The following is a 25,811-nucleotide window of genomic DNA, read 5'->3' as shown; positions in this document are numbered from 1 at the left end:
TCAAAAGTATTGTTTCAAAATGTTTTCTGCTAGAGGTAAGCTTTTACTTTGTCCTTAGGTATTTATTATTAGCCTGGTAATTTTCACATAGTTTACAGTAAGTAAGTAAACACTGAATTATTACATTTATTATTTTTTTTCCATCATTATCATTATGGAAAAACTATGGCATAGCAGAGATAAGGCACTACTAATTCAATGTAATTACTCATTTGTTGAATAAAACTCAGTTATTTCTAATTCGTGGTTTGAACAAGAATTGTCTTTTTCCCAAAATGTAGGAGTGATGCCTGGTGGCAGATTACATAAAATCAAGAAACGTATCACATATTCTTAAGATTGAAATATGTAAAGTATTTTAAAAATATCTTGTGGAAATTATATTTGTATAACTAAGTAAACTAGACTGGCATGTTAAGTATATTACCTTTGACATAAAAGAAGGTAGCGTTTTTATTAATTAAATTGGAAATTAGAAACATAAAAAAGGAATTCTGGGGATGCTGGGGTGGCTTAGTCTGTTAAGCATCTGACACTTGATTTTGGCTCAGGTCGTGATCTCACGATTGATGAGTTTGAGCCCCGCCCGTGTCTATCTGGCTCTGAGCTGACATCGAGGACCTGCTTAGGGACTCTGTCTCTCCTTCTCTCTCTACTCCTCTTCTGCTTGAGTGCTCTCTCTCTCTCTAAATAAATAAACATATTAAAAAAAAAAAAAGGAAATTCTCAACTTTCTGCAGTAAATCTGACATTTCTAAAACAGACCTGTTGTCTTTAACTTGGTAAATAATTGATCTGTTTTCCAGAGGCGTTATTTCTGCCAGCTGAGTAGCTGAAAGCTGTGAAGTACAGCACATCTACATTTTAAATAATTGCCCTTCCTTGGCAGGAAAATTGCTTTTCCATCCATTAATAAGAGGAAAATGAATGTTGGGTCTGTAATAAAGTAGATTAAACATGTACCCCTTTGGATGCTTGACTGCATCTTTAACAGACTTGAAATTTTCCTGGGTACTTAAATGCTGTATATTGAAAGGTGGTGGTGGTCTTGGGTTAATCATTAAAAAAGTTTAGGTTGGATTTTATTTTTTCTTTTGCAAAGAGTTTTCCTCATTGATCACAGTGAGTGGCCAGAAAAATACCTTGTGTTGATTTTTGCTAACATCTGTAATGTCTTACAGATTTACAGAATTATGTGGCTTCAGATTTTTCCTCTCATCCAACAGCTTCTGGCTTATTACTGCCAGTCACTTATACTATATCACTAATAATGCAAAGGGAGCTTGAAGAGTTTATTGCTTTTATTTTCCTAAGAAGGGGGTGTTTCCACTATAGATTTGTAATTACTCTCCTCTGTTGTCATCTTGTAAAATGACGTATTTTACTCACATAATGGATTATTCCCTGAAGGGTTTGTTCATTTTGCTCTCTCTTCATTGTGGCACAGGCCTTGTATGAGAGCCGGTGGTAACTTTTCAGGTTTGAGTTACCATAAAGTACAGTAGGCATCATAACTTAGGGCCCTCACTAGTATTGTGGCCCCACAAAATGTTTAATTCCTTTTAAAAGAAAAAAATAATAATAGTAATACACTTTTAAGCTAATGGAATACTTTAATATATTTTTAAAACCAGCAACTGTAATCATAAAATATAATTGTAAATATTTTTCATGGAAGTGGGTTCCATAAAGGTAAAATTGTCCAGGGCCCATGAAAGTACTAATGTAGCCCTGGGTTCTGCGTATCCATTATTAAAGAGGAACCCTTCTCCTTCCCCGACACTGTTGCCATAGTATTTCTAGTTATTTAAGCAAAGGTACCGGATTCACACTAAATGAACTGATGAAAGATGTGAATACGTACGTTGGCATACTATGTAAAATGTGAGGTAAACACATACACAAACATGCACACACTTGTAACCCTATAGCTACCTATAACAGATTTAACTATGGCAGTATTACTCCAGTATTAAATTTTGAAGAATGTAAAGAAGAATATCTATAGCCAAGTACATACATGCAAAGTAGCCAAGGGTGAATTAAATATTTGCTTATCAAGACAACTTTAGTGGTTGTTAAGCAGTGAAGTACTTGAATATTTATTGTCCCTTCTGCTTTCCTCTCCTCTAGAATGCTCTAGCCCTCTCCCAGGTTCAGGCTTGTTTCAGTGTTCTCATTCAGATTTGTGTATACTCTTGCCATGCATCAGTTATTTTGAACAGTACTTTGAAAGCAGTGCAAATATGTCTCAAAAACACATACCTGAAACATATTTCAAAGGACATATAATATATCCAATTGGGTGGGTACTTATGGTAGGAAGGGATGGGGATGAGGACTGGGTGTGGAATGGAGGATGAGTAGGAGAATGTAAAAACAGCAGGCCATATTAGTATTCAGGATTAATATAATGGGTGTTATAAAGTCTTTAGAGTACCAACAATATAGAAGAAAATAAAATTAGGAGCACATGGGTGGCTCAGTTGGTTAAACATACGACTTCCAGTCCAATCATGATGTCACAGTTCATGAGTTCAGCTCAGAGTCTGGATCCTGCTTCAGATTCTGTGTCTCCCTCTCTCTCTGCCCCTTCCCTGCTCACACTGTCTTACTCTATCCCAAAAATAAGTAAAATTGAACAAATTAAAAAAAATTATTCTTCTCTAATTTAAAATGAACTAATCTTTTGGTTTTTCCTTTTGTTGCTTTGATGGTTTCATGGGAAGTTTTTGATGGTTGTTGTTTTTGGTCTCTTTTTTAAAATCCTATCTTTTTGATGGGCTAAGAAGCTATTACACCAATCTGTATAGATACAGAAACAGGTTGTGCAACAAATGCCTACATGCTCAGAAACTTTTGTTATGTGTTCAGCAATTGTTCTTATAAATACTCTTTCTGAAAATAATTAAGGAGTCATGTTTTGAAATAGATTAAATAAGTAAAGAAACCTAATTTCCAGAGACACTTGGTAATTTGCTGACATTTGATATATTTGCAAATATATCCAAAATAAAAATGTTAAATGATGAAAATTTTTATTTTTCATCTAGTAATTTTTGTTCTATAGTTTCTTGCTTTTTTAAAAAAAGATTTTATTCTATTTTTTAAGTAATATCTACAACTAACATGGAGCTGGAACTTACAGCCCTGAGATGAAAAGTTGCAGGATCCACTGACTGAGCCAGTCAGGTGTCCCTATTACATAGTTTCTGATCTCCACTGCTAGAACCTTGATTGAAGTCTGTTATACTGTCATAAATGTGCTCTGGAACATGATTTGTGGTGCTTTGACCACCCATTTGGCCAGGCTACACATCTGAGACTCATTGACCTCTTTCTTGACCCCTCACCATGTATCTGTATTTCTTATACATCCCTCTCTGGCTGCTATATTTTTAGGTTTTATTGTGTTTACCCCTCTCCCCCTGCATAGGGTTAAGATTTTAATTTTCTTTTTTTTTCCTATTAGAATTTTTAGTGGAATTGCATTGAAAGTATAGGTCCATTTGGCAGAGGGGGATGATTTATTTAGTTATCTTTTAGCATCTTGCAATAAAAATTTGTAGTTTCTACATAAAAGATTTGCCCATCTTTGTATTAGTATTATTATTAGCAGCCTTTTCCCCCTACATTAACAAGTATTATTATTAATTATTATTATTTTATTCTCAAGCTAATTAACATACAGTATAGTCTTGGCTTCAGAGTTCCATCTCTTACTTGTGACAGCCAGTGCTCATCCCAAAGAGTGCCCCCCTTAAATGCCTGTCATCCATTTAACCCACTCATCCACGGATTTTAACTTTCTAACTACTCGTTTAGCATCTGTCTTTTCTCTCTTTCCATTCACTCTATATAAAACCAGCAATTTTATCTCTTACCTTTATTTTTGTTTTGGTTTGTTTTCATTTTTATTGAGCTTGCAGTAGGTTGTATAAATGCTAAGTATATAGTTTGGTGAATACAAACACACACACACACACACACGTATAAGCTCTACCCAGAAAATTTAAATGTTCTGTTTTACACATCTCTGAAGTACACTGAATGGCATTCTTTTGGAAATGTTTAATTTCCAAATTTACCTTTCAAGTTATATTTTATAGTCCAAATACATAAAGTATCTATTCTAAACTGACTGACCTGCATCACATCCTCTTTACTTCTTCTGTCTTCTGCCATTTGTTCATATTTCACTTTCTTCCTTCCCTCTGTCTACCGAATTTTTTTAACCTTCATTTTAAAATGTATTTATTTTTAACTTTTTAACAGTGATTGTATGTGATAGCTCTGTGTGTGTGTGTGTGTGTGTGTGTGTGTGTGTGTGTGTGTATGTTTATAATTTGTCTTTGAGGATAGTAGTGTTGTGTTGGTACATAATAAGGGACAACAAAAATTAACACTTTTATCTTTAGACTTTTAAATTTGGTTTTCTCGTTGTCTGTGGGCTTCAGTTATATCTTTAATTGAAGTCAGGCATACTGTTTTTTTCAAGATTTTTTTAAGCCCTTTTACTTTTTTTCTTTTTAACTTTATTTATTTTTGAGAGAGACAGATAGACTGAGAGCTGGGGAGGGGCAGAGAGAGAGGGACACACAGAATCTGAAGCAGGCTCCAGGCTCTGAGGTTTCAGCACAGCGCCCGGTGTGGGACTCAAACTCATGAACTGCGAGATCATGACCTGAGCTGAAGTTGGCCGCTTAACCAACTGAGCCACCCAGGCACCCTACTTTTTTCTTTTTTAATGTAATGGTTGGCATTAAAAATTTCTTTTAAAAATCCAAATTAGTTAACATACAGTGTAATAGTGGTTTCAGGAGTAGAATTTCATGATTCCTCACTTACATATAACACCCATTGCTCATCCCAACAAATGCCCTCCTTAAATTCAAGTTAGTTAACATATAGTGTAGCATTGGTTTCAGGGGTAGAATTTACTGATTCATCACTTACATATAACACCTAGTGCTAATCCCAACAGGTGCCCTCCTTAATGCCCGTCACCCATTTACTCATCCTCCCACTCACCTCCCCTCCAGCAGCCCTCAGTTTGTTCTCTGTATTTAAGAGTCTATTACGGTTTGCCTCCCTCTCAGTTTTTATCTTATTTTTCCTTCTCTTCCCCTGTGTTCATCTATTTTGTTTCTTAAATTCCACATATGAGTGAAATCATACAATATTTATCTTTCTCTGACCGACTTATTTTGCTTACCATGATACACTCTAGTTCCACCATGTTGTTGCAGATGGCAAGATTTCATTCTTTTTGTGCACCAAGTAATATTCCAGTGCATGCGCACGCACACACACACATACACACACCCCACATCTTCTTTATCCATTTGTCAGTTGATGAACATTTGGGTTCTTTCCATAATTTGGCTGTTGCTGATAGCACTGCTATAAATATTAGGGTGCATGTGCCCCTTCAAATCAACATTTTTGTATCCTTTGGATAAAAACAGTAGTGAAATTGCTGGGTTGTAGGATAGGTCTATTTTTAAGTTTTTGAGGAACCTCCATACTGTTTCCCATAGTGGCTGCACCAGTTTGCATTTCCACTAGCAGTACAAAAGGGTTTCCCTTCCTCTGCATCCTCTCCAATATCTGTTGTTTCCTGAGTTGTTAATTTTAGCCATTCTGACAGGTGTGAGGTGGTATCTATGTCATTGTGGTTTTGATTTGTATTTCCCTGATGATGAGTGATGTTGAGCATCTTTTCATATGTCTGTTAGTTATCTGGATGTCTTCTTTGCAAAAGTGCCTCTTCGTGTGTTTAGCCCATTTCTTCACTGGGTATATGTTTTTTGGGTGTTGAGTTTGATAAGTTCTTTGTAGATTTTGGATACTAACCATTTTTCCAGCAAGTGATTTGCAAATATCTTCTTCCATTCTGAAAGTAGCCTTTTAGTTTTGTTGATTGTTTCCTTCGCTGTTCAGAAGCTTTTTATCTTGTTTAGATTCCAATAGTTCATTTTTCCTTTTGTCTCCTTTGCCTAGTAAGAAGTTGCTGCAGCTGAGGTCAAAGAATTGTTCCTTGTTTTCTTCAATAGGATTTTGATGGTTTCCTGTCTTACATTTATGTCTTTCATCCATTTTGAGTTTATTTTGTGTATGGGGTAAGAAAGTGGTCCAGGTTCATTCTTCTGCTTGTCACTGTCCAGTTTTCCCAACACTGTTTGCTGAAGAGACTGTCTTTTTTCCATTGGATATTCTTTCCTGCTTTGTCAAAGATTAGTTGGCCATAGATTTGTGGGTCCATTTCTGGGTTCTCTATTCTATTCCATTGATCTGTATGTCTGTTTTCATGCCAGTACCATACTGTCTTGATGATTACAGCTTTGTAATATGTCTAGAAGTCCAGAGTAGTGATACCTCTCTAGTTTTGGTTTTCTTTTTCAGGATTGCTTTGGCTATTCAGGGCCTTTTCTGGTTCCATACAAATTTTAGAATTGTTTGTTCCAGCTTTGTGAAGAATGCTGGTGTTATTTTGATAGAGATTGCACTGAATGTGTAGATTGCTTTGGGTAGTATAGGCATTTTGACAATATTCGTTTTCTGATCCATGAACATGGAATGTTTTCTCCATTTCTTTGTGTCTTCTTCAGTTTCTTTCATAAGCTTTCTATAGTTTTTTGGCATATAGATCTTTTACATCTTTGGTTAGGTTTATTCCTAGGTATTTTATCGGTTTTGGTGCAATTGTAAATGAGATCGATTCCTTGATTTCTCTTCCTGCTGCTTCATTATTGGTGTATAGAATTCAGCTGATTTCTGTATGTTGATTTGATATCCTGCAACTTTGCTGAATTCATGTATCAGTTCTAACAGTTTTTTGGTGGAGTCTTTTGGGTTTTCCACATAGAATATCATGTCATCTTCGAAGAGTGAAAGTTTGACTTCTTCCTTGCCAGTTTGGATGCCTTTTATTTCTATTTGTTGTCTGATTGCTGAAGCAAGGACTTCCAACACTATGTTGAACAACAGTGGTGAGAGTGGACATCCTTGTCGTGTTTCTGACCTTAGGGGGAAAGCTTTTAGTTTTTCCCCATTGAGGACAATATTAACTGTGGGTCTTTCATATACAGCTTGTATGATCTGGGGGAATGTTCCTTCTATCATGCTTTCTTGAGGGTTTTTATCAAGAAGGATGCTATACTTTGTCAAATGCTTTTACTGCATCTAGAGAGGATCATGTAGTTCTTATCCTTTTATTAATCTGATGTATCACGTCGATTGACTTGCAGGCATTGAACCATCCCTGCAGCCCAGGAATAAATCCAACTTGATCATGGTGAATAATTCTTTTAATGTATTGTTGGATTCAGTTTGCTAGTATCTTGTTGATAATTTTTGCAACCATGTTCATCATGGAGATTGGTCTGTAATTCTCCTTTTTACTGGGGTCTTTGTCTGGTTTTGGAATTAAGGTATTACTGGCCTCATGGAATGGATTTGGAAGTTTTTCTTCCATTTCCATTTTTTGGAACAGCTTGAAAAACATAAGTAGTAACTCTTCTTTAAATATTTGGTAGAATTCCCCTGGGAAGTCATCTGGCCCTAGAAGACATGCTATTTCCAAGGCCCTTAGAGTTCTAAAACTCTGAAATTGTATGATATTTTGTTTTCCTGAATAAATATAGGAGTCAAATTAATCTTCCCAATCCATACTTCCTTATCTTCCCAATTCATCTACTTTATCTAAAAATTTTACATTTTTGCCATCACAGTGACCCTCCACATTGTGATATACAATATGACAGGGTAAGAAAAGCCACTCAATTATGAAAGAAAATTATTTTCTAAAAATATTTAATCACTTTAATCACTTTAATGCCTTGATATCTTACTAGTGTTTTGTGTTAATATTATTCATTAATGGTTAACTTTATTAAAAGTGCATGGTTAAACCAAAAATGATCAATACAAGCTTATTCCAAAATTATATAGAAATTTAAAGGATTCTGAAAAAGGTGAGTGAATTTTGAATGCTGAAACTACCTAAATATCTGACCTGCTCTAAATGTACAGTAATCTAGAGAGGTTGGTTTTGGGCAAATATAGTTACAGATGGATGGAATGGAATCCAGAAATTGATTAAATACACATGGTCACTTGATATTTGACCAAAATAGTAGGTGATTCAATGTGGATAGTATAGTTGTCTGACCAAACGTGGCTGTAACAACTGGGAAATCCACTTGGGGAAAAAAAGAAACTTTTACTTAATGTCATGCACAGAAATTAAGTTGGTCATAGACTTAATTTAGAAGCTTAAACTATAATTCTTCAAAAATAAAACAAAAGGTTATATCATTGTGACCCAGGAGTGATAAAGAAAGACATTTACCTAGGATATCAAAAACACAAACCATAAAATCGGTCTTCATTAAATTAAAGACCTTGGGAAAGATATTGTTAGGAAAATGAAGTGGGATACCATAAAGTGGGAGAAAATATCATATATGCATAGCTTGTATATACATATAATCGTATACATAAATATATATGTATTGAAAAGACAAAACAGTTAAAAATAGACAAAAGATTTGAATGGTCGTGTCACAAAAGAAAATATGCAAATAGCCTTAATACATGAAAAGCTGTTCAACATCACCAATCAGCAAGGATTATGGCATACTAAAACCATAAGAAATCATCAAATACTCACTGAAATGATTAAGGTTTTGAAAGACTGACAGTACCAAATATTTATGAGTTTCGGGGCTTGTGGGAAAGTTAAAACGGTACAGCTGCTTTAGATAAACATTTTCACAGTTTTTTTCTTAATCAAGTTAAACATACATATAAGCTAGCAATTCTACTCCTAAATATTCACCTAAGAAAAATAAAAACATATGTTCACATAGAGACTTGTTTTGAATCTTACTGGAAGTTTTTTTCATAATACCCTAAAATTAGAAATAACTGCTGAATGGATGTCTAAATTATCATGTATCTTTAGAATGGAATGCTGTCTAGTAATATAAATAAAGTAGTACTGCTACCTGCAGTAGTAGGCTTAATAAGATATTGTGTGACTCTATTTACATGAAATTCTAAAATAGGCAATATTAATTCATAATGGCAGAAAGCCAGTGAGTGGTTCCCAGGGGCCAGACAGTGGGGATGGGATGGACTGCAGGTGGACACAAGATGATTTTATCACATCTGCTCTATCTTAATGGCAGTAGCCTAGGTGTATATACTTGTCATACTCATCAAACTGTAGTAAAATGAGTAGACTTATTGTACATAAATTATAAGTAAAGATTAATAAAGCTTAGAAACTATTCTGGAATCTGAACAAAAATATATTTAGCCACCTGGAAAAATAAAAATACACATAGATATGCAGCACGTTCCTATATATCTCTTGATTGAAATGACCATTTAAAATAATATTAGAATATTTAATACAAAAACCCAATAGATATGGTCAAAGATGTCTTCAGAACTCTGAATATGATGCAAAGTGAAAGAAAGAAAACAAGGTATTCAAATAAAGATGTTAGGACACTTAACTTTGAAACTCCTAAAAACGCAAGAGGATAGAAATAGTAAGCTATAAAATGAGTGAGCTAGAAACTCAATTATGATTGTAGTTTTTCCCACATGGAACAAATTGGTAAGAACCATATCAGAGACTTTGGTTTAATTTATCTTGATTATAGATACATGTAACTTTCAGAAGGGATAAAATGAATCATGTCTTTTATGTGTTTGACAGTGTATACTTCAGTGCCTTTCACAGTGTTTTTGAGCTTAAATTTTAGAAAGACTTTTAATATATCCTGGGCCACAAATGTAGAAATATACAGTGATGAGTTTGATTATCCACATCTTTAAGCAACTTAAGAAATGTGCTAACACTGTTGCTGTCCATAGGGAGACTTTGAGACCATTGTTTTCAGGTATTCACATTCACTTTAAAGGTTTTGTTAATCAGACTTTAATAGGCTCTTACTGTGATTTTATGTAATTTGAAGACCTAAAAGATTTTGATCAGTACTAGGGTTCTGTTTCTCTGCTTTTGTTTACAAATTGGACTAGTAACTTTATTTTTTATGTTTGTTTGTTTGTTTGTTTGTTTATTTTGAGAGAAAGAGAGAGATAGAGACAGGGGGAGGGACAGAGAGTGAGGGAGACAGAGAATCCCAAGTGGATTCTGCGCTGTCAGCACAGAGCCTGACATGGGGCTCCAACCCATGAACTGTGAGATCATGACCTGAGCTGAAATCAGTAGTCAGAGGCTTAACCGACAGACTTGCCCTGGTGCCCCTGGATTAATAACTTTAAAGATAATTAAATAATACGTAAGTTTTTAATCTGTACGTGTACTAATGGGGAGGTATTAAATTCATAAGAATTAATACCAAATTTAAAATTAATGACTGATATATTTTGGTTTCCTGTATGGATTTCCATTTACTCCAGCATATTAGTGTTTATGTCTCTTTTTGTAGGAAAGTGTGAATAGGTCATAATTTGTTTTCCAATTCATATGTGTGCACGTGATAACTGTACAATTAGGGAGGTGTTATAAATAGGATATGGTAAAAAAGACCTACCTACTCATGTTTCCAAGATTTTATAACATATCCCCAGTGGAGGTTTGCTACTCTTTAATTTTGCCTTTTGGGCTAACCAGCTGACGCCCAGTTGAAAAGATTTATGTTCTTATGAGGCCACAAAAGCCTTAATGTTCAGTCTCCAGCTACCTCAGATTTTGGAGAACGCCATGTACCATCAGTAGCTTCAGTCTCCACCCTCGAATGCTAATGCTCATCTATCAAACTTGAGGCTGAGAGTGAGGGAGAGGAAACTTCCAGATAAACACACAGCAGCGCCTAAACAGCTAATCACTCTAAGCTTCCGCTTCCAGGCCCTATAATTAGAAGTCCTTCTTTTCCTTGTATTCCCAGATGACGCAAATGCTTTTTGTGGCTTGGCACCTCATTTGGGGCGTGGGTTTAGTTTATGGCCAGGCCAGAGTCTGGTTTAGTCTTCTGATGCTGCATAAATAGTTCTTAAGCCACAGTCTACTCTGTATGAGTTTTTCCTTTTATGTATATCTGCTTTTTAACTTGTTTTCTAGAAAAAAAAAAAAGCTTGTCATTTCTCCCAGCAGAATGTGTGCAAAAGAGGAAATTATAAATGAAAACACATGATTATATAGTACTATACTAGTTACTTATTTCTTCTTTTCCTCTCTGATCTCTTATTTTTATTTCTTTTTTACTATTTTAAAGTTTTGTCAAAAAAAAGCAAGCTCATTGGTGGATTACAGAAGCCACATTTACATGAGGAAGTGGGGAAAAAAAACCTTTTGGGATAGGATACACAGTAGATAATAAATTTTCAATGGCCCATTTCTCTAAAAATCTGAATTCGTTTTACATATTAGAAACCAGGCAGATGCTGAAAAGCTAGGAGCATATTGAAAAGCATTCGTTTTTGATTATCATTCACATGTGAGACAACATCGTCTTGATATGACTTTTATTAGAGTGCTTATTGTGAGTAAAATATTGGTATGATTCTAAAAGAAATGAAGTTTATCTTCCGTAGGTGAGTCATTTACTTGTATTATAAATATAAGCTCATCATTTTCCTGTCAGAATGTTTCAGTTGAATTGTTTATCATGTGCAGAAAAAAGTTTTGTAGTGGAAAAGTGATATCAGAACATAGTAGCAGAATTGTGATAATTCAGAGTTGGTATAACTCAGCAAAAAGTAGGAGTGAAGAAATATTGTTCACAAAAGGACAACTAAGCATTCAAGACCAACCTTAGAAATTTGTTGGTCAGGTAGCAACAATAAGATGGACAGAGTATAAAGTATGTCAGTGACTTCTTGATCGTAGCTGGTTGCAGGGTGGGACGCAATGTTATATAAACCGTTATACATTTCAAGTAGATCTCAATAATGACACTTTTTTTGTCCTCTAAAATGTATTCCCTTGGAAACAGGCATCTAGTATGGTGTTTTTTAATTTAACGTAATGACAAAAACTATACCTTTTATTACCCAAGTAAGTAGCAAACTTAGATATACTTCATCTTTCTATTTAAGCGATTACCTTATCTTCCCACTAGTACTTAATATTCTTGCATATATTTTTTTCAACAGAGAAAAGTTTGGGAGTTAAAAAATGTGATTCTGCTTCCGGCACAGAAGAGTAAACTAACAAACCATTCTTCCCACAGAAAACAAATATAAATTCTGGACAAAATATAAACAAACATGCACAAATTTAGATATGTGTATTATAGTTCCTGGAACAACTAATAGAAGCTTAAAGAGAGATAAAAAGGAAATCGAAAAATTAAAATTGGATATTAAAAATATTGAAATCATGTAGAAAAAGGGAAGGAAGCAAGAACAGAGAAACAAAGAATAAAAACAAGGAAACCATCAGAAAAATAATAAAAAATAATAAAATGGTAGCTGTAAACTCAACCAATACATTAGGGTAAATGTGAATGAACTGCAAACATGATTTAAAAGTCCAGAATTGGATTTAAAACAAACAAACAAATTAGACCTCAATTATTATCTAAAACAAAGTCATTTTTTAATGTTTATTTTTGAGAGAGAGAGACAGACACAAGTCTGTCTCAAACCCACAAACTACAAGATCATTCCTTCAGCTGAAGTTGGACACTCAACCAACTGAGCCACCTTTTAAGTACAAATATATTATTATAAAAGAGAAAGAATGGAGAAGTATATGCCATGCCTCAGTCAAAACAAAGCTAGAGTAATGATATCAGTATCAGAAAAAGTAGACTTCAGAACAAGAAAAATACCAGGGTTAAAATGGGACATCATGATAAAAGAGGCAGTTCACCAAGAAGTCATAAGAATACTAAATGTGTGGGGTGCCTGGGTGGCTTAGTCGGTTAAGCGTCCAACGTTCGCTTAGGTCATGATCTCGCGGTTTGTGGGTTCAAGCCCCGCGTCGGGCTCTGTGCTGACTGCCAGCTCAGAGCCTGGAGCCTGTTTCAGAGTGTGTGACTCCCTCTCTCTCTAACCCTCCCCTGCTCACGCTGTCTCTCTCTCTCTCTCTCCTAGAAATAAATAAAACATTAAAAAAAAAAAAGAATACTAAATGTGTATGAACCTAAAAAAAAGTCTAAAATTTAGGGAGTCTATATTAAAAAAAAACATATCCACAATTATACTTGGAGATGTTCAGTTGTATTCAATAATAGAACATGACAGCAGGCAGTCAGTAAGGATATTGAAGATCCTAACAACACTATCAGTAAACTCGAATTAACTGACCTGTTTACTTCAGGTGTTTCAAATATACATGGAACAGTCACTCAATCTCTTCTCAGATATAGAACAAGGTTTAACAAATTCCTTGTCATCATGGAATTAAACTAAAAATCAGTATGTGAAAGATACCTGAAAAATACCCAAATACTTAGAAAAATGAACAATATATCTTTAAATAATTCCATGAGTAAAAGAGGAAATATCTAGAAAACCTTTAGAACTGAATGCAGAAGAAAAGACAATGTATCAAAATTTTGAAATTCAGGTTTACAGGGAAGTTGATACCAGTATATGCTTACTCTGAAGAAGGTTCCTGAAACAGTAATCTAAGCTTCCACTTTAAAACAGAGAAAAAGAAAGAGCAAATAAAACTAAAGCAAGGAGAATAAAGTAGCAGAAGATACTAACAGCAGAAGGAGGAAGATAGAAGAAAGCACACATTGAAAAAAGAAATCAGGAAATCAGTGACACTCAGAATAGATTTCCTTGAAAACATCTAGGTAGAATGACCAAGAAGAAAAGAGGGAAGGACAAATTGTTGATAACCTCAATGAAAAAGGGGACATCACCAAAGACCTTACAGATAATTAATAAAGGCCATTTCCTTGAGTTACAGAAAGTAATTCACCCATTTAAATTAAGCCTCCCCAATTTTACATTTAAAATACTAAAATTTAAATTACAAAGAAATTAAATAAAAATATTTAAAAGTGTTAAAATAAAAGGGCCCACATAGTTTTAGTGGCAAATTCTACTGAGTATTTAAGTAGAAAACAATAGCAGCTTTCTGTAGTCTCTGTCTTCAGTTTCACAATGTGACCAACTTTGGCTGATACTGAAAACAGACAAATACATGATTAGAAAGCTACAAACCAGTAACCCTCAGGAATAGTCATGCAAATCTTAAAACATTAGCTAACTGAATCCAGCAGCATATAATAAAGAATTTTTACCAGATGGAGTTTATCCTAGAAATGCAAGTCTTGTTTGACATTTGCTTATCATTCATTTACTAAAAATCACCATGTTAATTGAGTTAAGAAAAAATATCACATCATGTTACAGGTGTAAGACACTGGACACAATTCAATATTTATTCGTTATAAAAACTATCAACAAATTAGGAATAGAAAGGAACATCCTTAACTTGATAGAAAGTTATTTATAAAACATCTACAGCTAACATCATACTTAAAGATTGAATGCTTTCTCCTAAAATTTGGAAGGCATGAATATTGCTTCTCCCCACTCCTGTTTTCCTCAGTAGTGTAGTCAGTGAAGAAAAATAAAAGGCATGTAGTTTGGAAAGGAAAAAAATCAAATTATGTCTATTCACATACTACATGATAGTCTGTAAAGAAAAATCCACATAATCTACAAAAAGCCCTTACTAGAACTGGCAGAATATACAGTCAATATAAAAAAAAAAAAATGCCCACTATCTCTCTATATACCAGCAGGGAAAAATTGACAATTGAGATAATATAAAAAGTACCATTTATAATGGATTCAAGAAAAATATATATATATAATTTATGTGCTCAACAAGAAAAAAAGAAGTCAAAGAATACATATCAAGTAATATAAAGTGTTCATAGAGCACAACACTCAATATTGTTAAGATGTTCATCACCTTCATTTTGATTTATATACTAAATATAATCTTCCCCCAAATTCCTAGGAATTTTTTATATCAAAATTCTGATTTTGGGGTGCCAGAGTGGCTCAGTTGGTTGAACGTCTGACTCTTGATTTCAGCTCAGGCCGTGATCCCAGCATTGTGAGATGAAGTGTCTCATCTGGCTCTGTGCTGAGCAAGGAGTACTTGAGATCCTCTCTCTCTCCCTCTGCCCCTCTCCGCACTCATGTGCTTTCTCTAAAATTAAAAAAAAAAATTAAAAACATCTGATTTTGTGTTTGAAAAGGAAATGGAATAGCCAAAATAATGTTGAAAAAAAAGTTCTTATCTGATTTCAAGATTTGATATAGTTATGGTAATCAGGCAAGTGTGGTATTAATGAAAGTATAAACACAGAAAATGATGGACTAGAATATTTCCAGGAGAAGACCTATGCAGATACAGCTAGTTGATCTTTGGCAAGTTGATAATGGATAAAGAATAAAGGATAAAGAACTCAGTGGGTAAAGAATATTCCCTTTAAGAAATCTTGCTAGGGGGCGCCTGGGTGGCTTAGTCGGTTAAGCGTCTGACTTTCGCTTAGATCATGTACTCGCGGTTCGTGGGTTCGAGCCCCGCGTCGGGCTCTGTGCTGACTGCCAGCTCAGAGCCTGGAGCCTGTTTCAGTCTGTGACTCCCTCTCTCTCTGACCCTCCCCTGCTCACGCTCTCTCTCTCTCTCTCTCCTAGAAATAAATAAAACATAAAAAAAAAAAAGAAAGAAATCTTGCTAGGACAATTGGACATTGTTTGCAAAAAAAAGTTAATTTGTCTGATACCTCACGCTTTATACAAAAATTAACTTAAAACAAATGATAGACCTATATGCAAAATATAGAACTATGAAATTTTGACAAGAAAACAGAATTTTTGTAAGCTTGGATTAGCAAAGAATTCTTAGGTATGACATTTCATCAAAATAAAAAACTTGCTCTGTGAGAAACTGTTGGCAGTATGAATAAATATTATACCAGGGTAGAGACATGTTTTTAAACTGATAAGTAGAGTATCAGTAGATAAATTGAAACTTAAAATTCAGGTTTTGAGAAGTGGCAAAAAGTGGGAGCAGGTTTTAGTTCCATGGAGAGAAGTCATTTTCACATTCTTTGTTTTCAGGTTTGCTATTTTAAAATGCTTGTGAACTCTCCATAAACTTTTCCCTACTAGTTGTACAGGAACCTCATAAAACCTTTACATCTAGTATCCTCACTATGCTTGTATACAGATAACAGCGTTAAGATTTTGTGTTCATACAGGAAAAAGGTACGGGGTATTAATTTTTTTATTGGAGGAAGTTTTTTACATCTTTGGCAATTTTTTCCTTCGGTAATGTTTTAAAGCATAATGAATATTTGTGGAAAATATTTCACCAACATACATAATTGTTTTTATTTTTACTCTCTTTTTGGTATGTCCTTTAGGAATGCTTCTAGTTACAACAGACACCCTTGGCCATGACTTTCATGTCTTCCAAATTCTGACTCATCCTTGGTCTTCATCACAAAGTGCTGTCCATCATCTCTATACGCTTCATAGGGGAGAAACTGAAGCCAAAGTAAGTTGTATATTTTTCAGAATGTGTGTTTGTGTGCAGTTGCACATGTGTGTGTGTGTGATATGACATCTAATATAACTTTATTTATATCATATTGAAGCTTAATGTAAATGTTAGTGAGAACATACTGTTTTTGGTGATAGAGTATATCAGAGTAAATAAGAAAAAATACTTACCCTATAAATATTATTCTATATAAATATTTGACGCAATAAATACATAAGTAGAAGGTGAACAAGTCAATGAATGTGGATAAAACAAGAGTTCCATTTATCCTTCTCCTCCTACCCTGTACCATTTCTTGCCCCAGCGAAAACCCTGTCATGTATCTGATATCTCTCCAGGTCTTTTTCTGTGTGTTTTGGTTGTATATACATGCACACATGCATGCACGCACACACACACTACACACAGGTAAACACATTCACATATACTCAAAAATAATTGAGTTTTGTAATGTATGACTATGTGGGTAATATTCAGTGGCATGTAGGAGTCAGTTCACAGTGGCTAGTGAGAATGAGTTATGTACATTTCTCCCAGACTCTGGATATAGTGATGTCACGTTGTGATGTGAAATCATCCATGGCAGGAGTGTTTACATAATGATAGTCAGCAAACACTACAAATCAGAACTATTTTTTTCTTATGGAGCCAGTTTTTAACATTTAGCAACACATCACTGTATATGCATGTATGGACATGCACACATATACACACATCTACACATACGCACACACACACAACCACATATGTAATTTACTAAGCATTTGTATTAGGCACCATGCTAAATGCTTTTACAAGTATTTAATACTCTTAATATCACTTGGTAGATACTGTGATAGCTTAATAAGCTAAAATCCCAACTATTATTTTGTTTCCCAGAGCCTGTGGTTATGTATTTACCTGTACACTACTGTAAATACTTTGAGAGATAACTCTTTGACACCCACCACCATTTATTGACTAGTCCATCCTTTCCCAATAGTCTAAAATGCTGTTTATCTTAAGTTTCCATTAAACTTTTCTGTAATAGAGGAGCACCTTGGTGGCTCAGTTGGTTAAGTGTCCAACTTCACCCCAGGTCATGATCTCATAGTTGGTGGGTTTGAGCCCTGCATCAGGCTCTGTGCTGACAGCTAAGAGCCTGGGGCCTGCTTCAGATTTTGTTTTTCCCTCTCTGCCCCTTCCCTGCTTGCACTCTTGTCTCTCTCTCTCAAAAATAGATAAACATTAAAAAAATTAAAAAAATTTTTTCTGTAATAGAATGAAACATCTTAAGTATATAGAAATCCATGAGTTTATAATGATACTTTGAAAGGAAGCATTGGACATAAATGTAGGTAGCTTATTTACTAACTCATTATCCTCAGAATTGATAAAGAGAGAGTATTCAGCACTTACCCTGTCTTTCTTGCATCACTTTAATAAGACAACTGAATAGTTGATGAGGTAAAGTTTTTCTTTATGGAAGAGTTCCAATATTAAAAATTTTAGCATTTAGATTTAGTGTGGAGATCATTTTGTAATATATACACAGAGTGAATAATGTTGTACATCTGAAGTAATATAACGTATGTCAATTATATCTCAATTAAAATAAAGGTTAGAATTATAAGAATCACTATTGTTGCTACCCCTAATGAAACAGTGGATTTAGGCAATAATTATCTGTGTTTGGTTTTAGCTGAAGAGTCTTAACATTACCAAAGTCAAACAGTCAGATCATGTGCTTCCTGATTTGTGTAATAGTATGCATATATACGGTATTATCTATAAAATATTTCTGCCCAGCCCTCTCAATTAAATCTGCATCTAATTCAGCCCTTAAATATAATTAGTACCTTACATAAAAAGACAGAGATAGAGAGACAAGTTCAACAGTATCATGAGAATGCAGCTAGCTAATTCTAAAATGTAGGAAGTTCTTCATTTCCAGTGTGACCTAATTTTTCCCAAGCTTTTATTTAAATTCCAATTAGTTAACATACAGTATAATATAAGTTTCAGGTGTAGAATTTAGTGATTCAGCACTTACATACAATATCCAGTATTCATCATGGACAAGTGCACTTCTTCATCCCCATTTAACTCATCCCCTCTGGTAACTGTCAGTTTGTTCTCTGTAGTTAGGAGTCTGTTTCTTGGTTTGCCTTTCTTTTATCCGCCCAATGTTCTTTTGTTTTATTTCTTAAATTCCACATGTGAGTGAAATCATATGGTACTTGTCATTTTCTGACTGACTTATTTCACTTAGATCCATGCACATCATGGCAAATCACAAAATTTCATTCTTTTTTGTGGCTAATAATCCTGTGTGTGTGTGTGTGTGTGTGTGTGTGTGTGTGTGTGTGAGTGAGAGAGAGAGAGAGAGAGAGCTTTTTTTGAAGAAGAGACTTATTTATTTATTTACTTATTTTTTCAATTTTTAAATTCCAATTCCAGCTCATTAACATACAGTGTAATATTAGTTTCAGGTGTAGAATTTTGCAAGTCATCACTTAACATACAATATCCAGTGCTCATCATAACAAGTGCCCTCTTTAATACCCATTACCCATAACGCATCCCCTGCCATCCCCCTCCCCATCCCCCTCTTTTTCATCTCCCATCCGGTAACCCTCAGTTTGTGCTCTATAGTTAAAGAGGCTGTTTTCTGGTTTGCCTCTCTTTCCCACACCATGTTCATCTGTTTTGTTTCTTAAATTCCACATATGAGTGAAATCATATGGTACTTGTTTTTCTTTGACTCACTTCACTTAGCATAATACTCCCTAGCTCCATCCATGTTGTGGTAAGTGGCAAGATTGCATTCTTTTTTATGGCTGAGTAATATTCCATTGTGTATATATACTACATCTTCTTTATCCATTCATAAATAGACGTTTGGGTTCTTTCCATCATTTGGCTATTATTGGTAATGTTGCTATAAACATTGGGGTGCATGTATTCCTTTGAATCAGTATTTTTGTATCCTTTGGGTCAATACCTAGGAGTTGTAATTGCTGGATCATAGGGTAATTCTGTTTTTAACTTTTTGAGGAAACTACATACTGTTTTCCAGAGTGGCAGCACCAGTTTGTATTCCAACAGTGTAAAATGGTTCCCCTTTTTCCACATCCTCATCAACATCTGTTGTTTCCTTTGTTGTTAATTTAGCCATTATCACAGGTGTGAGGTGGTATCTCATTGTGTTTTTTTTTAAATCTTTTAAATGTTCTTTATTTATTTCTGAGAGAAAAGAGAGAAACAGCGTGAGCAGGAGAGGGTCAGAGAGAGAGGGAGACGCAGAATCTGAAGCAGGCTCCAGGATCTGAGCTAGCTGTCAGCACAGATCCTGAAGCAGGGCTCAAACCCACGAACTGTGAGATCATGACCTGAGCTGAAGTCGGACGCTCAACCAACTGAGCCACCCAGGCACCCCCTCATTGTGGTTTTGACTTGCATTTCCCCGATTATGTGTGACTTTGAACATCTGTTGGCCATCTGGATGTCTTTGTTGAAAAAATATCTATTCTTGTCTTTTCCTTTTTTACTGGATTATTATTTTTTTGAGTGTTGAGTTTTATAATTTCTTTATATATTTTGGGTACTCACCCTTTTATCAGATATGTCATTTGCAAATATATTCTCCCATTTGAAAGGTTGCCTTTTGGTTTTGTTGATTGTTTTCTTTGCTGTGCAGAAGCTCTTTATCTTAATGAAGTCTCAATAGTTCATTTTTGCTTTTGTTTCCCTTGCCTCTGGAGATGTGGTTAGTAAGAAGTTGCTACAGCCAATATCAAAGGGGTTGCTACTTGTGTTCTCCTGTAGAATTTTGATGGTTTCCTGTCTTACAGTTAGGTCTTTCATCCATTTTGAGTTTATTTTTGCGTATGGTGTAAGAAAGTGGTCTAGTTTCATTCTTCTGCTTGTTGCTGTCCAGTTTTCCCAATACCATTTATTGAAGAGACTGGCTTTACCCTGTTGGATATGCTTTCCTGATTTGTCAAAGATTAATTTACCATATAGTGGTAGGTTCTTTTCTGGGTTTTCTATTCTGTTTCATTGATCTATGTGTCTGTTTTTGTGCCAGTACCATACTATTTTGATTACTACAGCTTTGTTATATAACTGGAAATCTGGAATTGTGATACCACCACAGCTTTGTATTTCTTTTTTAAGATTGTTTTGGCTGTTCAGTGTGTTTTGTGGTTCCATACAAATTTTAGGATTAGTCGTTCTAGCTCTGTGAAAAACGATGTTGGTATTTTGATAGGGATTGCATTAAGTCTGTAGATTGCTTTTGGTAGTACAGACATTTTAACAATATTTGTTCTTCTAATCCATGAACGTAGATTTTCTTTCCATTTGTTTATGTCATCTCCATTTCTTTTGTCAGTGTCTTATAGTTTTCAAAGTATAGGACTTTTACTTCCTTGGTTAAGTTTATTCCTAGGTGTCATATTATTTTTGGTGCAGTTGTAAATGGGCTTGCTTTTTTTTTTTTTTTTTGAAGTTTATTTATTTTACTTATTAATTTTTAAAGTTTATTTAATTTATTTACCTCTCTCTTTCTTGAGAGAAAGAAAGAGAGAGAGAGAGAGAGAGAAAAGGACAGAGAGAGGGAGAGAGAATCCTACGCAGGCTTTGTGTGGGTGGTGCCAAACACCATGTGGGGCTCAAACTCATAAACTGTGAGATCATGGCTTGAGCCAAAACCAAGAGTTGGTCACTTTAACAGCTGAGCCACCCAGGCACCTTTGGAACTGGTTTCTTAATTTCTCTTTCTCTTGCTTCATTATTTAGTGTATAGAAAAGCAGTGGATTTCTGTACATTTATTTTTATATCCTGGGATCTTATTAAATTCATCTATCACTTGTAGCAGTTTATTTATTTATTTATTTATTTATTTTTTGTGGAGTCTTTTGGGTTTCCTATATATAGTATCATGTCATCTGCAAATATGGCAAGTTTTGTTTCTTTCTTACCAATTTGGATACCTCTTATTCTTTTGTGTTGTCTGATTGCTGTGGCTAGGACTTCGGTACTATGTTGAATAAAAGTGGTGAGAGTGGACGTCCTTATCGTGTTCCTGATCTTAAAACTGAAAGCTTTCCCCCATTGAGTATGATGTTAGCTGTGGGTTTTTCATATATGGCCTTTGTTATATTGAGATATGTTCCCTCTAAACCTACTTTGTTGAGGGTTTTATCATGAATGGATGTTGTACTTTGTTGAATGTTTTTTTTTGCATCTGTTGAAATGATCATATGGTTTTTATCCTTTCTCTTTTTGATGTGTTATGTCACATTGGTTGATTTTTAAACATTTTCTTCCCTAATTTCCCTGACTAGGACTTCAAGTACCATGTTGAAAAAAGTGGTGAGAGTGGACATCCTTGTTTTGTTCTTGACCTTAGAGGAAAAGCTTTCAGCTATTGACTGTTGAGTGTGATGCTAGGTGTGGGCTTGTCATAGATGGTCTTTATTATGTCGAGGTACATTCCCTTTATACTCATTTTGTTGAGAGTTTTGTCATGAGTGGATGTTGAATACTTTCATATGCCTTTTCCTTATCTATTGAGATGATCGTATGGTTTTTATCCTCCTTTTTGTTAAAGAAGAAAGTGGTATGGATCTCAGTCAGTGTCTAGATGGAGGCTTATTGGAAGCTGGACTTTCAGGCAGCAGCTTTTAAAGTATGAAAATATACTTCTTTTAGGGATAGTCTAGGAAATGGGCATTTTAGTCTATTGTTCTGTGCCCTGATTGAATTGGGGATTAAGAGGAATCATTTTAAACTATATAAATATCCCATGTTTCCCCCAAAATTTGTAACACTGCTTTCATTTATATATATCATTAAATTCCTATTTTATTCAGTGGGTTATATTCATTCAGTAACTATTAATTTTAATGCTCAGAATATCCCAGATTTGGCCAATTAGGCTTATCAACTTGACATCTGTGTCCTTTGACATATCTCCATTTTATTCCAACAGTGCCCTTACCCTCTGGCACAACTAAATTTGCTTATTCTTATTTTACTTGCCATTCAATTTTGTTTCTTTTGTATGGAAGTTACCAATTAGATGAACATTTTGCTCCTGGGCACATTTTACTTCCTGAACTCTGGTTTAATAATACCTGTCCTGTCCTCACCAGTCACTGGTATTCCCTACGTCATCTATAACCTCCTAGAATTTGAGTATTTTAAATATTTATATATATTTTTTACCTACACCTGTTTATCAATTTAACTTATACCTCATTTGCATTAACATTATTTATCATTTCATTTACCTGTACATGAAATCTGGAAATAGAGATCATGTTTAACCTTCCTGGTATTTGTCATCCTTAGAACAGTGCCCTGAACATGGGCAAATGTTTATAGGTACAGATATTTGCTGCTGCCAGTGTTATTCCTGTTTAACATGTAGGGAAACCAAATAGAAATTATTAAAATTATTTTGTTCTCTGTCACACCCTGAAAATTAGGAGATTGGAAATTTCTAAACATCTAATATTAAAATCTAAGGAAACTCAATTAATTACCATCAAATTAATTTTTGTTAATTTTCCTCCTAGTGAAAATTATTTTGAAATGATATATATAAAATTTAACACTGATTATGAAATCTACTTAGCATATCTTTCTGTCTTTGAGTACTTCAAAATCACGTCATTCTGGATTCTTCCAACAACTCTGAGGGTACTTTAATCAGGCAAGGAAAAAAACTCAAGTATGTGGATCTAATTATGTTGAATTAAGTTGTTTTGTGATCTGTGACTTGGAATATCCTCTGCATCTGACAGCAATTTTCCTCATAAGGCACATATGTAGTTAGAAAAATGTTCCTGGTTTTCAACAGTTTTATATATATATATATATATATATATGGTGAAACTTTACAATATTTTGTTAGTATACTTCCATAATGCTTTACTCAAGCAGATACAAGTCATTTTAGTACTTAACATTGTAATTTTAGTAAATGATCAACTTGTTTTGGAGACATTTGTGCATCAGATAAGTGTTACTTTTGCCTTATCAGAACAGTTCTATAAAATGGTAAGATTCTCAATGGCAAAGAATCTAGCCATTTAATATTACTGATTGATAGTATTTGATGGTCAGTTCAGATAAAAATAAATAATTTTAGTATGATTATGTCCATATTGCCTACTTATGTTTATACTGAAATTCAAATTTTCCTGGACTTTCTGTACTTTTTGTACTTTCTGTACAAAAATAATGTTTGTTTGCTTGTTTATTTATTTAGAGAGCAAGTGAGCAAGAGCTGGGGAAGGGCAGAGAGAGAGAGAGGGAGAGAGAGAATCTCAGGCAGGTTCCACACTCAGTGTGGATCCTGACATGGGACGTAATCCCATGACCCTGAAATCAATACCTGAGCCGAAATCAAGAGTTGGATGCCCAACTGACTGAGCCACACAGGTGCCCCTGGACTTTCTTTATTTTTATTTGCCAAACCTAGCAATTCTATGCATAACCCTATAGTCTTTTTTTTGGTCAATTCCCCCACCATGTTAGCTTTATTACGATATAGTTCTTATAGTATAAAATTCAGTTTTTAAAATGTCCATTTCAGTGGGTTTTTTAGTATATTCATAGGGCTTTGTATCACCAGCAGCTATGTATCACTACTTTTAGAACATTTTTATAACCCTTAAAATAACCTTTTGGCATTAGTAGTCACTCCCCATTCCCCATCCCCAACTTTCATATATATTTGGATGCTGCTTAGTAATTATATTACCAAGGACGAATTATCTACTTTCCTTAAGTTTCAATGTACTCATCTGTAAAATGGGACCAAAGTCCATAACAAAGCATTTATCTCAAGAAATGTTAGAAATAATGTATGTAAAGTGTGTTTTACTGTGCTTAGTAGAACACTTGGCACAGTAAGTGACAGACAGTTAATATGAGGACCTCCACTTTTGGTCACTGTGGTGTAAGGAGGAGAGGTTGGTGGAAGATGGTGGAATAGGAGGACTTTAAGCTCTCCTCGTCTTAGGATGCAGCTAGATAACACTCACATCAGTATAAATAAACTAGAATAAGAGGAACTAGATTTACCTTCCTACATGAAACAGTTGAACAAAAAACAGTGCTTTTCTAGACACTGTACATAAGGCTAAGAAGGATGATGATCCTTGAGAGATGGGATATAAATGAGAAAAGCCCTATGATTGCCTCAGCTTACTGCCTGGACAGAGTTTCCATCCTGCAGTGCAAGAAGGGGGAGCCCAAGTGGAGCGTGGTTGATAAGGTATTGCTAAGAGTGCTGAGAGGTAGTTCATGGAGTTCTCAAGGAAAGAGTACTGAAGAGATAAAAGCTACAAGGAGAGAACATCCTGAGACCTGCAGAGGAAATCTGAGACCGTGGAAAGAACCATCATTATACCAGAAAGGAAGAAAGTAAAACTATATTTACTTAAAGATGATGTGATTGTCTGTGTAGAAAATCTAATGGATTCTACAAAAATAGTTAGAATAAGTGATTTTAATTAGGTTTCAGTATATTAGATCAGTATACAGAAGTCAGTTGTGGGGCACCTGGGTGACTTAGTTGGTTAAGCGTCCGACTTCAGCTCAGGTCATGATCTCATGGTTCCTGGGTTTGAGCCCTGCGTCAGGCTCTGTGCTGACAGCTCAGAGCCTTGAGTCTGCTTCAGATTCTGTGTCTCCCTCTCTCTCGGCCCCTTCCCTGCTCATGCTCTGTCTGAGTCACTCTCAAAAGTGAATAATGTTAATTTTTTTTTCTAAAAAGAGTTAAAAGTAAAAAATAGTGTGTAATGTGTACTTACCATGTTTAAGACATGTACTCTGAAAACTATAAAACATTGCTGAGAGTAAAGATGTAAATAAATGGAGAGTTGGAGCATGTTTTGGGATTGGAATACTTAATATTGTTAGGATATCAGTTCTCTCCAAATCTGTATATTCAGTGCAATCCCCATCGAAAACTCAGCAGGATAAAAACAAAGATAGCAGGATTTTTTGAAGGGGGTTTAGAAATTGACAAGCTCTAAAACATGGAAAGAGCCCAAGTGTCCATCAACGGACGAATGGATCAAGAAGATGTGGTTTATCTATACCATGGAATACTACATGGCAATGAGAAACAATGAAATCTGGCCATGTGTAGCAACATGGATGGACCTTGAGGGTGTTATGCTGAGCGAAATAAGTCAGGCAGAGAAGGACAAATATCATATGTTTGCACGTATAGGAGGATTAGGAGGAACTTGACGGAGGAACAAGGGGGAGAAGAAGGGC

At 34.9% G+C, this 25,811-nt stretch overlaps 1 protein-coding gene across 8 annotated transcripts in view; it reads left to right on the top strand.

Moving 5' to 3' along the window:
• The window catches only part of BCAS3 (BCAS3 microtubule associated cell migration factor), a 599,290-nt gene that overhangs the window by 204,589 nt on the left and 368,890 nt on the right, over positions 1-25,811 (top strand). For all 8 annotated transcript variants that reach the window (XM_039255980.1, XM_039255983.1, XM_039255979.1 and 5 more), the window contains exon 14: positions 16,389-16,522. In XM_039255980.1, coding sequence (XP_039111911.1) covers positions 16,389-16,522 — 134 coding nt within the window. The remainder of the gene's footprint in view (positions 1-16,388; positions 16,523-25,811) is intronic.

Source organism: Hyaena hyaena, unplaced genomic scaffold (assembly GCF_003009895.1).
Source record: "Hyaena hyaena isolate Hyena2069 unplaced genomic scaffold, ASM300989v1 scaffold_553, whole genome shotgun sequence".
Lineage (NCBI taxonomy): Eukaryota > Metazoa > Chordata > Mammalia > Carnivora > Hyaenidae > Hyaena > Hyaena hyaena.
The sequence above is the reverse complement of the archived record's forward strand: the minus strand, read 5'-3'. Positions and strand labels throughout refer to the sequence as shown.